At 35.8% G+C, this 15,720-nt stretch overlaps 2 protein-coding genes and 1 non-coding gene across 3 annotated transcripts; all 3 read right to left on the reverse strand.

The window, feature by feature from the left end:
• Window positions 1-859: 859 nt before the first annotated feature.
• LOC147924381 (uncharacterized) lies at window positions 860-2,760 on the reverse strand. Its single transcript, XM_087496747.1, has 5 exons — window positions 2,192-2,760; window positions 1,962-2,094; window positions 1,585-1,872; window positions 1,295-1,501; window positions 860-1,207 (listed from the first exon to the last, which is right to left on the reverse strand). Exons 1-5 carry the CDS (start codon window positions 2,758-2,760, stop codon window positions 860-862), a joined length of 1,545 nt encoding a protein of 514 aa, XP_087352873.1.
• A 5,371-nt stretch (window positions 2,761-8,131) lies between these two features.
• LOC104773881 (uncharacterized) lies at window positions 8,132-14,499 on the reverse strand. Its single transcript, XR_015587094.1, has 7 exons — window positions 13,876-14,499; window positions 13,414-13,514; window positions 11,591-12,352; window positions 11,424-11,507; window positions 10,833-10,901; window positions 8,674-8,918; window positions 8,132-8,581 (listed from the first exon to the last, which is right to left on the reverse strand). It is a non-coding gene; the product is annotated as an uncharacterized LOC104773881 (transcript).
• Window positions 9,069-10,066, reverse strand: LOC147924382 (uncharacterized). The gene has a single exon (XM_087496748.1). The coding sequence runs from the start codon at window positions 10,064-10,066 to the stop codon at window positions 9,191-9,193; it is 876 nt and encodes a 291-aa protein (XP_087352874.1). The 3' UTR covers window positions 9,069-9,190.
• Window positions 14,500-15,720: the final 1,221 nt, after the last annotated feature.

Below are 15,720 nucleotides of genomic sequence, written 5' to 3' on the forward strand. Positions count from 1 at the left end.
TACTATATCTTGATCTGATTGTAATCATAGCATGTTTTTGTCTATAACCTTACCACAACTAATTAGGTACAACTATGTTTGCAATGACTACGCACTACAAGAAAACAGGCCATTTACGACTGCATTTGTAGTCGTTTCGTAGTCGCTATTTCATAAATTACGACTATTTTACGACTAAACACTGTTGTCGTAAAACGTTAGTCGGTAGGAAATTCAGTCGTAATTTAGTCGGTAAATAGCGACTACGTTACGACTAATCCACGTAGTCGTAAAAGTAGTCGTAATGTAGTCGTAAACGTTTACGACTGTTTTGTGACTAAGTTACGATTAATTAAAATGTGAACAGTCGTTGTGTACAGATAGTCGTAAAGTAGTCAGTAAACATTTACGACTATTTGCTGACAGTTTAACGATTAATGCGATGTGAAGGAGATTAGTTTGAGAATAGTTGTGATATAGTCGTCAAATGTAGCGACTACTTGGCTACTACGAGACGACTATTTGACGACTGTGTTGCGACTATGTTAATCTAGATTTAATGACTATTTGAAGACTATAGGGATTAAAAACCAGAATCTTTTTTTTTTGTTTTGCTTATAACTCAAATTTATAATCAAAGAAAGCCTTAAAATTTGCATTTTTAATTACCAAAAGTTAACCATAATTGTAATTAGTACACCACAAAAGCCATTACAAAAAGAGAGAACCATATTTTTGTCACAACCAAAAGAGAGAACCTAACACTATGATTCTCTTAAGTGATAAGGAAGAACACATCATCCCAAATTGTCAAGTTCATTAGAGTAAGAAATAGAGAGAGATAAGTAGCCTAAGAATTAACCTAAGGAGGAGATGCACTTTATGTAGGAGGGTCGATGGGTGCATCACTTGATTCAGACTCATGGAACTCGAGAAAGGCCGGATCAAGTTTCTGCATGAACTTTTCCAAGCGATCTATCTTCTTCTGTTGCTCAGCCACAACTTTGGAATGTTCTGCTTCACGAGCAGCAAACTCAGCATCACGTTTTGTCGCATAAGCAACTTGTTCTTCAATGATCCTTTGAGCTTCCTTCATTTGCTCTTGCAATGCTACAAACGATGATGACTGTCCTTGTTGATGATAGCTGCTGCCATTGAGAAGACCCTGAAGATGATCCTTGAGGCTACCGAGCCCAAAAATATTACCTGGTGAATCCTTCTCGGTGGACTGAGAAAAAAAAAAGGTGAAACTGTAAATAGAGAATATGAAAGTTAAAGATTCTTTAAATATAGATTGTGAGAAATGTAACTTTACCTGAAGAAAGATGGCAGTATAATCTTCTGCTGTGAGCTCATGAACTTGTGAAGGATTTGACTCAATCTCAGATAGCTTAGCTTGTAAGTTTTTCTCATAAGTTGTAAAGATCTTCTCAGCCTTGCGATCCACATATGTACCATCTGGCTTTGTATGAGTTTCTTTGAAAACCTCACCGAGACTCACTGGTCTCCCAAGTTTTTCTTCCTGGAATGTTACAAAAACAAAGAAAAGGGTTAAGATATAAGTTTAAGTTGCAAAGGTGTAAGAAAAAAAACAAAGTTACTCACCAAGCCTTGTTTGACTTGTTGATAAGATGTTGGCCCAGATAAGTGCATGTGAGGACCGAGACCATTACGGTCTGACATGCGAGCTTTGGAATAGATTCGACTCCTTTCTTGTGCTTCTTCAGTCTCCCACTGAGCAACCATTACTTTCCACAGGTCACCCTCGATCCATTTAGGTTGCACTCGACTAGTCCTAACGTCGCTAACCATGTTTTTCATCCGTCGTTGGCATATGTCATAGAAATACTGTTGCACTGTTCCTGTTATTAAAGGATCCCAAGTGTGTGTTTTCTATGAAAAAAGGAAAATAAAATTACATTAGTGAACAACAACTTAATCAAAACCTATCTATGAATGAAACTCAGAACATAAAACTATACCGCAAACTCAAGGAAGTATCTTTCTCGTCTATCCGGAGGCACACATGACCAATTGTAGAATGGACCATCAAATTTGTTTGTAAAAACTCTAGTAATCTTCCGAACCAGTGCTGATTTTGCATCACGAGTAAACCTCAAAACATAAGAATCAAGTCAGACAAGTTCACAAAACTATCACATATCACCCTAACACATGTATGACAACACAGAATTAAAACATGTTTACTCACCAAGTCGTGTTAGGCTTCGGTTCCGGAGAGAGCACGGTGGTAAATTTGTCGCGGTCCGGCACCATAAGTATGGCGTTAAGAGCCCTCAACGTGTCCTCCCGGAGTTCCGGCAATACTGGATCTGGCTCCTCGAAGTTGTTACCTTGAGAGGACGGATGGCTTTGGTTGTTACCTTGAGAAGACGGATGGCTTTGGCTATGAGCGTGAGAGTTCTGACCTGGAGATCTCCCAGAAGCATGCAAAGGATTCGATTGAACCGGTGGATTATTTTGGACTTCTGGTAATGACCTAGCCGGTTGGTCTTCTCGGCTTCGATTCACGGAATTCTCAAACAGGATCTGTGGCGGTGGATAGTTTCTCACCTGCGGTCCGGCTGACGTCGATAGTTGGGGGGAAACGCAGACTTGTTCTTGAGGCGTCTGAGGCATTGGATTGTGAGCCGCCGGCGTGAAGTTGTACTGCGGCGGTAGAGGATTGACTTTTTGAACCTTCGACCTAGGGTTCGAGCCACCGGGTCTGAGAGCAGCGTTGGGGACATTCCTCTTTCGTCCAGACTTCTTAACCTTCATCGTAGAAGACTGAGAGATCGGCGATTGCGTCGATGAGAGATTGAGAGATGAGAGATTGTGAGAAACGGCGAAGAACGGTGAGAAATCAGAAATGAGAGATTAGGGTTTGAGCATTAGGGTTAGGTCGTTTGTTTATGGGCTGGACCGCGTAAATGGATTCCCGGGCTTGTTTAGTCCCTAAATGTTTTAAAATTAGTCGCTTATTAGTCGCTTATGAGTTGGTATGTGATTTTATTTTAACAAATTGGGCTTCGCCTGTAGTCCAAAACCTGGTCCAACACGTAATAAACATGTTTAAACCCAATATTATGTAGTTAGTCACTTATTAGTCGCGAATCTGTAGCCATATTTAATTTTAGAGAAACATATAATTTAGTTTAGTTTACATATTATTTGAAATCTGCTACTTATATATACACTAATAATATATTGATCACTTTAAATTTACAAACATTATTTACATATATACTTACTATAACAAAAATTACATTTTCTATTTTTAAATTAAAATTACATTTTATGACTTAGCATAAATGAAGATACTAATTTTAAAAGATCAGACCTACTGATTCATATACATTTTCTTGAGCTTCACCTTTCATAGGTAATTTTTCACTTTGCAACCAATTCACAAATGTACTAATGGAAAACAAAAGCTCAAGTCTAAAACAATTAACAATTAATAATTAATAATAAGTATAGATATGGTAAAGCAAGCATAAAAAAATTGATATTACTTACATATATTTTGTTTGTGCCTTTGAAAATGAGATTAATATGAGAATGCCACAACATGATGCATGTATGTATAGTTTCTATATATGTGAAGAATGCCAAAATATTAGTCACTACTTAGTAGCCAAATTACCGACTATTAGAAATAGTTGCTACGTAGTCGCCAAATTAGCTGCTTTGATACAACAAAATTAAGTTCTTCCCACTTAGTCGTATAATGGTCGTCATTCAATGACTACAATACCGACTATTGTATTTGGTCGGCAAATAACGTCTAAGTTACGACTAATGTTACGCAGTTGTAAAATAGTCGTAAGATAGTAGGCAAATAGTCGCTTAATTTGGCGACTACGCTTTTAGTCGCCAAACGTAGTCGTAAATCACCTGTTTTCTTGTAGTGACGACACCGACATTGGCCTTACTGGATCTTTCCAAGTCCTTTGTTATTTAAACACACGTGTCGAGTGATGGTATTGGGGCAGTATTGGCGCAAGAGGAGCAGCCAATTGCTTGTATGAGTATGTCGTTAGGAATCACAAAGAAGTCTCGGTCAATGTATGCTCGTGAAATTCTCACTATCGTGGTTGCTATATGCATGTGGCAGTCTTACTTGATTGGGCGTCGTTTCTACATACAAACGTACTAGCGTAACCTGCGTACATCTTAGAGCAGCAAATATTGTCACCAGAGCAGCAGAAGTTGATGGCTAACTTGGTCGGTTATGACTATGAGATCACATATAAACCGGGGAAATCAAATGTGGCGGTTGATGCGCTATCACGAGTAATCTGAAAGTCTAGTACTAAATATTGTCTTTGTACATCACACTTCTTTGTCAGATGACATACGTGAGTTAGCTAATACAGACGAGTATATGCAATGGGTGGGGCGCTTGGCAAGTTTGAGACCTGGCAAATCATACTCTTGGCGGGACGGATTGTTATGCTACAAAAACATGGTGTTGATTTTTCCTAATTCTCTGTTGGTGCTACAAATCCTTCGTGAGCATCATGACACACCTCTGAGTGACCATTATGGGGTATTGCAAACTTGCAAACGCATCGCTCGACAGTTTTACTGGCCAACTTTGCACCGCGTTGTGAAGTAATATGTGGCAAAGTGTGAAGTATGTCAGCGAGCCAAGTCTCGCTCCGGCGGGATTACTCCAGTACCAATTAAGGAAAAGGTGTGGGAGGATTCATCAATGGACTTTGTTGATGGGCTGCCACGTTTGAATGTTCATACGGCTATTATGGTGGTTGTCGACAGGCTGACCAAGTCAGCTCACCTAATTCCACTATCACATCCATAAACGGCTAAGACGCTAGCTGAAAAGTTTGTGGAAGTAGTGGTGAAGTTGCATGGCATGCCACAGTCAATAATCCAAAACCGAGACCTCATATTTGTGACCTTGTTTTCGCAGTAACATTGGAAGTTGGCCGTAATGAAGCTATTCATGTTGATATATCACCCTCAGTTGGATGGACAAACTGAGGTCATAAACTGTTGCATTGAACAGATCTTGCGGTGCTTTGTTCAGTACCGACCTATACAATGGAGCTGTCTTTTACCGTAGGCTGAATTTTGGTATAACACAACCTATCACTCCTCGACTCTGTTCCAAGCTTTATATGGTCGCGCCCCGCCGATAATTTCATCATATGAAGTGGATTCATAGACTCTTGCGAGAGTCGATGAGCAGCATGCGTCTCGTGATGAGTTATTGGTGGAGCTGAAACACCAACTCCATAAGGCTAACAATAGGTCCAAGCAGCTAGTGGATGCCAAGCAGAGGGAATTCAATTAGAGTGCAGTAGTTGGGTCTACCTCCATTTCCAACCTTACCGACAGCGTTCTATCTTTCGCCGCACATCTCAAAAGCTCGCACATAATTTGATCTGTTTCAGGTTGAAGAGCAAGTTGGAGTTGTGGCGTACTGGCTCAAGTTTCCACCTTGGTCGCACATTCACCATCTTTTTCACGTTTCTCTTTTGAATCTGCACGTTGGCACGACGGTATCGATGCAAGAAGAGCTACCGCCACGACGGGAGAATGGCTACTTACACTTACAATCAGAGAGAGCGCTTCGTTGTCGACAAGTACAACTTTGGGGTAAGTCACATGCCAAGATGTTGATTAAACGGAAGGGTCTCGCTAATGAAGATGCCACCTGAGAGAGTGAGGACAAGACTAGTGTTAAAGGAGAGGGTATTGATGGGATCAACTGTGACAAGTGGCCCGTACGAGTTAGGAGGCCTAATCCATGATACAAGGAATTGGCGGTGGAGGAGCATGGGTGACTTGGTGTTTTGTGTTTTGGGTTTTAGTTGTTTTAGATAATTCTTGTTGTTGCTTTGGTGTTATCTCTTGGTGTTCTCTTTATCGTTTTGGGACTCAATAGCACTCTTCCATATAAAAGCAAAAATAAATATTAGAAAAGAGGTAGTTTAAACTAGCTATTAAAACATTTTTATATCTTGTGTTTTTAAAACTCTGAACTGGTTCGAAAGGACTGGTTCGAAAGGACCAAGCGGATTGGCACCTATCAACTATGAATGTATTATATATGATAGTTTTTTGAATAAATGAGATCTCTAAGAAAGACCCTTTGCATATGATTTGACGTAACAAAGAACCAACTAAGACCATGGGCATTGGTTGGGACAAAAATTTGTCCCTCAAATATTTTATTCTTATTTTCAGAGTTTCTTAATTTTGGTATGAGCATTGGTGTCCCTCACAATTGGTCCCCTGAAAAAAATAATATTATTTTTTATTTTAAAAATTAATTATGTAAATTAAGAAGTAAAATCATATTAAAATTTTAATTCAAATAAAACATATAACATTAATATTAAAAATATAAGAAAATTACAAAGTTACAAAAACTTGGGAAAAAACATAACATACTATTAAAACATTAAAAATAAAAACATAAACCATACAAACATCATAAGTTAAAACAAACATTTTATTCTCTGCATAGAATTTTTGTGATTAATCTTCATTATGTGGAAGATGTCCAAAGTTTGTCCAAATATGCTCAATCAAATCTTTTTTTAACTGGTCATGAACTTGTTTATCCCGCATATGTGTTCGACGAGTAATCGTACTGCTCATATTTGAACCCAAACTGGCGGCACCGACGGTATATGTTTGATCCACATCTTCTCCGTCCTGAAATTCAAAAACAATGTTTCGCCAACTGTATGTTTCTCGTTCATCCTCGACAATCATATTATGGAGTATTATGCATGCTCTCATAACATTTGCTATTTTGTATTTATCCCATAAACGAGATGGATTTTTAATAACTGCGAATCTAGCTTGCAAGACTCCAAAGGCACGCTCAACATCTTTTCGCACAGCTTCTTGTTTTTTAGAGAAAAGAGAATTTTTCCTACCTTGTGGAAGCCGGATAGATTGTATAAATGTGGCCCATTTGGGATAAATACCATCGGTGAGATAGTACGCCAAATTGTACTCCCTTCCGTTGACAAAGTAGTTGACCTCCGGAGCGTTACCGTTAAGAATGTCATCAAAAACATTTGATCGATCCAGAACATTAAGATCGTTCATAGTACCTGGAGCTCCAAAAAAAGCATGCCATATCCAGAGGTCATACGAAGCTACCGCCTCTAACACGATTGTAGGTTTTCCGGTTGATCGTGAATACATACCTTTCCAAGCTGTTGGACAATTCTTCCACTCCCAATGCATGCAGTCAATGCTCCCAACCATCCCCGGAAATCCACGTTGTTGATTTTGATAGAGTAGTCTCTCTAGGTCGTCTTGTGTGGGACGTCTTAGGTATTCATCGCCAAACAACAAGATTATTCCGGCGGTAAACTCGTGCAAACATTTCCGAGCCGTTGAAGCACCAATTCGTACATACTCATCTACTGAGTCGGACCCAACACCATATGCCAATTGACGAATGGCTGCAGTACATTTTTGTATAGGTGATAGACTAGGCCGTCCGGCTGCATCCTGGGATTGTCGGAAATACTCGACTTCGGTTGAGAGGCGTTGCACAATACGCATGAACAATGGCTTGTGCATGCGAAACCGTCGCCGGAATAAATTGGCCGGGTATGTTGGAGTATCACTGAAATAATCATTCCAAAGATTATTGTGGCCTTCCTCTCGGTTTCTCTGAATAAAAATCCGTTTCTTTTGCTCGACTGGTTCTTGAATGATATTAGAATTTTCGAGAAAATTATCAAAATAAGCATCAAAATAAGCATCAAAATCATCAACACCATCTCTTTGGTAGTGGTAATGGTTTGAAGAAGATGACATTTTTCAAGAAAAAAGATCGAGAACTCGTTTTGATATTGAGGTAAGATGGAGCATAGAAAAAGAGTAAATGAGATGAGAAGATATTGTTTTGCATCATCGACAAAGGAAGTATATATAGACAAAGGAAGTGAGAAGGTATGTGTTACCCGTGTGGATTTTAATTTACTACCATGTGACACATCCAAACAAATGACTATTTTGCTTGTGAGTATTGATGAATGACAATGTCAAACAATAGCCCGTGACACATCCAAACAAATGACTATTTTGCTTGTGAGTATTGATGAATGACAATGTCAAACAATAGCCCGTGACACATCCAAACAAATGACTATTTTGCTTGTGAGTGTGACAATGTCAATTACCAAAACCCGTAACAATGTTTACAAAACTTTACAAGTTCATAGGCATTGACCTTAAAGAAACAAGTTCATAATCATAGACATACAAGCTTACAAGTTCAGAACCAGTTGTATTTAGACATAACCACACTTACCAGTAAAGCAATGACAATAACAATTACCAAAACCATCATTTCAAAACAATTTCTAAACTTATTTCTGCTCTTCCCTTGCTCAAACACTATCTTCTCTAACTGGGCTATTTTCTGCTCAGTTTCATTACGGATGTGTGAGTCGTAGTCACACGCGAATGTGATGCTATCTACCTTCTCCGTCAGCAGTTCACATTGTCTGTTCATCTCACTTATCTCCTCCATGACTGCTGCACCCACCACTTGTGGATATGGATATCGCCATCATCAACATTCCCACATGTGAAGAACCTGCATTAACATATACAACATCGTAAATCAATTCAACCTCAAGTTAATACATTGGAAATCACTTAATAATATGGCAATGTTAAACCACTTACCTTCTGTTCTTGTTTGAGGATAGAATAGGCTGACCACCACAGTAACATACCTTGGGGAATCCGAATTCAACCTCAGGTTGGGGAGGGTATAGAGTCGCTTGAGTGTTGAGTAAGTTACTCTCAGCCTCATCCATCCGAATCAAAGCTTCTACTTCCCTCTCCTCAGTGTCCTGCGAATATCTATCATACTCATCTGAGGAATCAGGCTGAGAGTAGCTGTAGTCTTGGCCCATCGGATACTTTACCTGGAAAGCACCAAGAACAGACATATTAGAGTTACATTATTCAAGAACAGTTGTATAACATTAACAGATAACATTATTCAAGAACAGTTATAACATTAAACTAATAATACTCATACACGAAACAAACTCTATTTTCATACTCAACGAAGGTTGACAAAGAGAACACATAAATTGATAGATAACGAAGAGAACACATAATTTAATACTGAAACAGAAATTCAAACTTGTTCTACTACATTTAGAAATACAAAGTTGCTTCTTAAGTGAATACATCAATCTGTAAAATATTGTGCCACTATCTTATCCTTTATAAGCTGATCAGCTGCACTAAGTGGCTCCACTTTGGCAAGAATTGTATCTAGTATGGCAAGCTTCTGTAGCTTCTCCTTTTCAGCCATATCCACCCTCTTGACTTCCCACATGCTCGTGTACTCAGCAAGAGCCTTTCCCTGACCTTTCTTCCTATCCGCCTTGGCAGCCTTGATACCTTGGGGCCGTATCTCCGAGTCTTGTTCAGTATTGGTTGCATCGGATTGTGAAGCTGATTCAACTGGTTTCCTCTTTGTTCTGGATGAAGGTGAGGGGGTGTTGATCGCGTTTTGGTTAAGGAATTTCTGCTCAAACCTTAACAAACACCAGCAATGCTCCATTGTAAACTTGGTATTATAGTCGGCGAAGTATATCTCGTGAGCGACCTTCAATACATCGTTCTCAGACTGTCCACTACTGTTTTGTCTCTCTGCAGCTGCATATGCCCCACAGAATTTGTTAGTGAACTCATTGATCTTGAACCACCTCTGTTTACAGTTTATGTTCAGCCCCTGTTCACCCTTGGCTCTCGCATGAGGAGACTCTCTATAGTATTTTTCAACCCTTTGCCAAAAGCTTCCTCCCTTCTGTTGATTAGCAATGATCGGGTCCTTCGAAGTATTCAGCCAAGCACTGATCAGAATTTCATCGTCAGCCGGATTCCACTTCTTCCTTTCCTTCCTCGCAGGTGCCTCTTGAGAAAGAGGTACATCCGGGGAATCTTGAGAGCTCCATGGAGGTATTTCGGAAGAAGATTTTTCTTGGTTAAGGGGCTCTCCTTGACTGTTGAGAAGATCTAAATAACTATTGGACTGGCTGAATGTATTGTAATAACTCATAGAGGGAAGAAACAAGGAAAGAGTTTGAGAAACAAGAAACGGAAACAAGAAACAGAAACAAGGAAGAAACAAGGAAAGAGTTTGAGATGATTATGAAAAGAGGGAAGTATGGTCTCGTGTTTAAAAGAAAAAACAAGGAACCAAGAAACAGAAACGAGAGACAGAAACAAGGAAGAAACAAGGAACCAAGAAACGGAAACAAGAAACAGAAACAAGGAAGAAACAAGGAAAGAGTTTGAGATGATTAGGAAAAGAGGGAAGTATGGTTTCGTTTTTAAAAGAAGAAACAAGGAACCAAGAAAGTATGGTTTCAACTACCTACTTTATGACCAAAGCTTTGTCTAATCACAATTTATGACCAAAGCTTCAACTACCTAAGTCTAATCACAATTTATGACAACAAACATCAAGTACACCAACTACATTTTTGAAACATTTAGCTACACAAACTTAGTTATACTGTCAGTTACATATATTAATGCAAATGCAACAATATATATACTCGCAGCTTTATATAACTAGCTTTAGTTACATATATTAATGCAAATGCAACATTACATATACTCGCAGCTTTATATAAGTAGCAAAACATATGAACTAGTCTACCAATCTAAAGATACAAAACATATGAACTAGTCTACCAAATCATATGAACTAGTCTAAAGATACACTTGACGAATCTAAAGATACAAAACATATGAACTACTCAACCAAATCAAAAAATGATACCACAACATTTTTGATGCTAATAGAATCGATTATTTACCTTTGACAGGGAGATTGTTTGCTACTTGTTCTGTGATTTATCTTTATGTGAGGCTTCCTTTACGTGTGGCTAAGGAAACTCATAACAAACAAACAAGTGCAATGTTAAACTCGGTTTAACATAAAACAATCAAGTTTCACAACAAATAAGCGCAATACGACATAAAACAATCAATCTGCATCCCCAAATATATTTCGAAGAATTAGAAACAATTTTAAGATATTTATTAAATCATAAACTAAAATCAGGGAGAAACTAAATCGAATCCCTAAATCAAAACCCCTAAAAACTAAATCGAATCCCTAAATCAAAACCCCTAAAATCTAAATCGAATCCCTAAAGCAAAACCCCTAAAAACTAAAACGAATCCCTAAATCGAAACCCTAAATCCAAAACCTAAACATATTAAGAAACCCTAATTCGAAATTAAAATCAAAGAGAACATATACATAGAGATAGACAACAATCGAATCAAATATCAGAAACAAAACTTTTGAATCACATAAACAATCGCCTTAAACAGAAAAAGATAATACATCAAAAAAAGAAAATCATCAAAGGAAACGAAGGAAACCAGGGAAGAACACAAACCTCTTCCTATTGCAACCGATTGACGGCAGATTAGCCTTTGCTTCACCCAATTTTCAGAGAAATCACCAGGAAGAATCAAATCGCCTTCGAGAGAGAGAGAGCGTAAAGAAAGAGAGATGGAGAGGAAAAATATCGCGACCCAACAATTTTTTTTGGTTCACCCTCACCCTTATTCCACGAAGCAATAAGCCCGCGCCACGTGTCTTCAAGGACTGATGAAAAAACGTCGCGTGTGTAGATACGTTCCTCTCATATTATTTTCATTTCCATTTAAATTTAAATGTTTTATTAGGTGAGACGCCATGTGGGTATGCTGATGCATATGGTCTAATACATACAAAAATAAAAATTTTCTCTCACGACATCTTAGAAAAAGCCTAATTACATATCATGTAAAGTAGAAATTAAGGAGAGGTTAGAATAGAATGTGTCACAGGTTACTTGTATTGTGTCTAGTTTATGAAATTTGTTGAATTAGATTCTTTTAATTTGGGACCATACTAAGTTAAAAACTTTGAAGATCAAGTTCTCTCTGGTGAACTACCTCATTCATGACATTAATTAGTCATACGGTTTAAGTTGAATATGGTTAGGTCATGTTCTAGTCATTATTTCAAGCTTGATACTACTAATTAAGTATTATATCGATGATGATGATGGTTGTAATGTGTCGTATCTTCTTATAATTAAAAGGGAGTACATTTTTAAAAATGTCTGAAATGTTGGCTTTATTTACAGCAATTTCCACTCAACAGAACATTAAGGAGAATGTTAATTGAAATTAAAAAGGGTAAAGTTGAGATTAAGAATTTTAATTAAAAAATCTAACCCGTTTAGAGTAGATCCGCGTGCTTGTGTTGGATCTTTAAGCCGGTTATCAATTTTTCTTTCTTTCATCATCTCCATTGATTCTCTTTGGATAATTTCTTCTTCAGTAGGTAAACAATAAAACAGATCATTAATTTGAATTATTAAATCAGTCATGATGTGTTCGATGGAGTTATTATTTATATATCATGACATTTTAAAACTCAAAATCTTTACAAAAAACCATATCTTTATTCTTAACATAGAAATCAATAATTAAGTTTTGGATCTAACATATTTTGTATGGAAAATAGAGATAATTAGAAGAACATATGAAAATCAGGACTCAGATTTCGGTTTTACAGAGATCGATTGAGGAAGAATATGAGGGTAATATTGTCATTTTACCATATATAAAACAAAACAAAGATTTAAGTTAAATGTGCGACAGTTGTGTTCGAACTCAACACCTACTATTCTACTACTATAAAAAAACAACCCTTGAACCATTGGACTATGATACAGTATTGGAACTATTCTCAATATCTAAAACTATATACTACGGGTTAAGCTATATTATTTTTCTTTAAAAATAATGAGTTTATAAATTTTCTTAAATCGATTAATCTAAACTCTAAAGCATATTCCTTAAACCGATTAATCAATATTAATTAAAATATAATTATTCAAAGTATATTTCCAAAATTAGGTTAACCAAATAATTAATTCGATTGTTTGAATTTGGAAATTTGGCACCTTGATTATGTAGTTACTATGTAGTTAGTACTTTGATTTTGTGTAGGTGGAGACACGAGACCTCCAAAATATTGTGACTATATATATCGGATAAATGATGACCATTTGTTTATACTGTATATATTTGTAAATCGGATAGACTACATAAATATGGATCTACTATTACATTAATAAAGTAGGTTTATAAACGGGTCAACTATGAATAACGGGTATTACTATCTGGTGTTAGTACACCACACTCTATAATATGAAACAAACTGATTATGTACAAATTAGTAATTATAGCTTTTAAAACTTAATAATTTGAATTTTTTATTTTAAATATAATAAATAACAGTAAACTAAAATTTACTTAGTAATAAACCTAAAAGATCAAAATTCTAAAAATTCTAAAATATTTGACCTGCGGTGTACCGCGGATTCGAACCTAGTGGGTTGTGGTAGTGAAAGTATATTGATAGTTCCCAAGCATTATCATGTCCAACATGTTCACCAGAGTGTTCACCACCTTCGGTAACATGGCCACCACTAATATAAATAAAACAAATAATTCTATTATTACTTGGTTGTTAAATATATATATAAACATACAACTATTTTTTAACTTTTAAATTTCATTTACCTTATATATATATATATATATAGACCAAAGGATACATACCTATCCTCAATTTTTAAGACCTACCTACCTAAAATTCAAGATATTTTTTTTGTATGATCATTTATTTTTACTAAATACAATTTGCATAATAATTGGGAAGGAATCAAAATCTAATTTGAACACCTCATTTTCTGTTAGTTATCTAACATGTAATTAGTTTTGTTTATTAACATAATATACAAACTCTTTTTTAAAGACAAAATAATTAACTTATTAAAAATTAAATACCTTGTTTGTGACTCAAACATGTCTCCCATGTAGGCATTAGAATTCCATTTCGTCTCCACTGTTTGATATGTATTGTAATCAAAATTTTCATAGCCGGCTTCATATTGGTATTGAGGCTGGATCTTTTCTCCATGTCCTGTCCAAACATAGTAGTTGGGTTGAATCTTTCGTATATAAATGTTTGTGAACAATGTTCGGACGAAGAAGCTCCCTATTGTTACACTGTGAGCATGGACACCAAATTCTTCCCCCCTCATATAAGCACTGAGAAGCAAAATTCAAGAATCCCTCTAACCCAACTTCATATTCTGCAGATACTTTCGGCTGATATGGATCCATACGCCTATACATCCATCCTCGTTCAACTTCAATATTATTATTTGAAGTAGACATCACAACAAGAACAGAAAAAAAAAATTATTGATATTTGAAAAATTCAACCTAGAAAATTTGGAAACGAGAGTTTATGTGGAGGAAAAGAAATAAAATGAAAGAATATATAAGATAGAAAGTGTTTGAGAGTATAAATTAAAGAGATAATGCATTTGTGATTTCTAAGAAGAAGTGAAGCAACACATATATAATAGATAAAGCAAACCAACTTGCAAATGATCGGTGCGAGTTGGAAATGAATGGTGATGGCCCTATTAAACGATAAGGCAGTACACTACAATTTCTCCACTATACTCTGTCGCAAAAAAAACAAAATCGTATGCCCACTATTATTCACAACACTGTTCGTCACTATGTCCACTACTATTAGCTACAGTTAACTTTGTCGCTCTATTGCTACAATTATTTTGTAGATATTAACAGCTACAAACTAAAACCGAAGAAATTGGTGATTTTTGTTACAACCGGCTTGTAGATAAACATTTTCCATTTTTAAAATAATATTAAGCTACAATTTGTTACGATTATTCAAGTGCTACAAAAAATTTTGTCTCCTAGTTTGTAATAAATTAGCTTCAAATCATAGGTGTATCTATTTGTAATTTTGTTTCTACAGAAACTCACAAATTTGCCACTAATTAAACTATATAAAAATTTGTGGCTAATTTGTAACTTCATGTAACCAATGTTTGTTATAAATCGATTTGTAGCAATTATTCGTAACTATATGCAACGTTTTTACTAGTGAAAGATGATCATGGTCATGAAATATAATGATATTGACATGTAATATAATTTAATTTTATGATTGAATTTGAAGTTCACCTATTTATAGGATGTTTTATCATATTTCTAAAATAAAATATAACTTTTTTATTATAAAATATATAATTTTGTAAGGTTTCTATGTAACTAAATTATTTAAACCACTAGTTTTATTGTTTAATACACTACAAGAAACGAGGTTCATTGTATCATTTATTTTACTTGATTACATCAGTTTTTGATTGATGCAAACGAAATTACATTGGTTATTTAAATGACTCTGACAATGATGACTCTAATACTTTGGGTTAGTTTAAACAATTGATGTAACTATTCTCATCAATTGATGGAATTGGTGTTTAATTGTGTCACTTGAATAAAATGAAATTAAATTTTATATCAATTAATATAACTGATATATATATTTGTTTTGGTTATGGTAATTGATACTGAATATTTTTATCAGTTTTTCTAAGTGATGTAATAAATGTATCAATTATAAATAAGTGACACTAAAACTAGTGTCAGTTTTATAAGTGATTGGAAGAATAATTTCATTTATCATGAACCAATGTTAATTTTTGTATCGTTCAGTTAAGTGATGATCACATGTATAAACGACATTGATGTATTGTTCTTGCGTCAATTTTTTTAGATCAACCAGAAATGTTTTATATCATTTGTAAA

Source organism: Camelina sativa, chromosome 17 (assembly GCF_030686135.1).
Source record: "Camelina sativa cultivar CO46 ecotype springtype chromosome 17, ASM3068613v1".
NCBI lineage: Eukaryota > Viridiplantae > Streptophyta > Magnoliopsida > Brassicales > Brassicaceae > Camelina > Camelina sativa.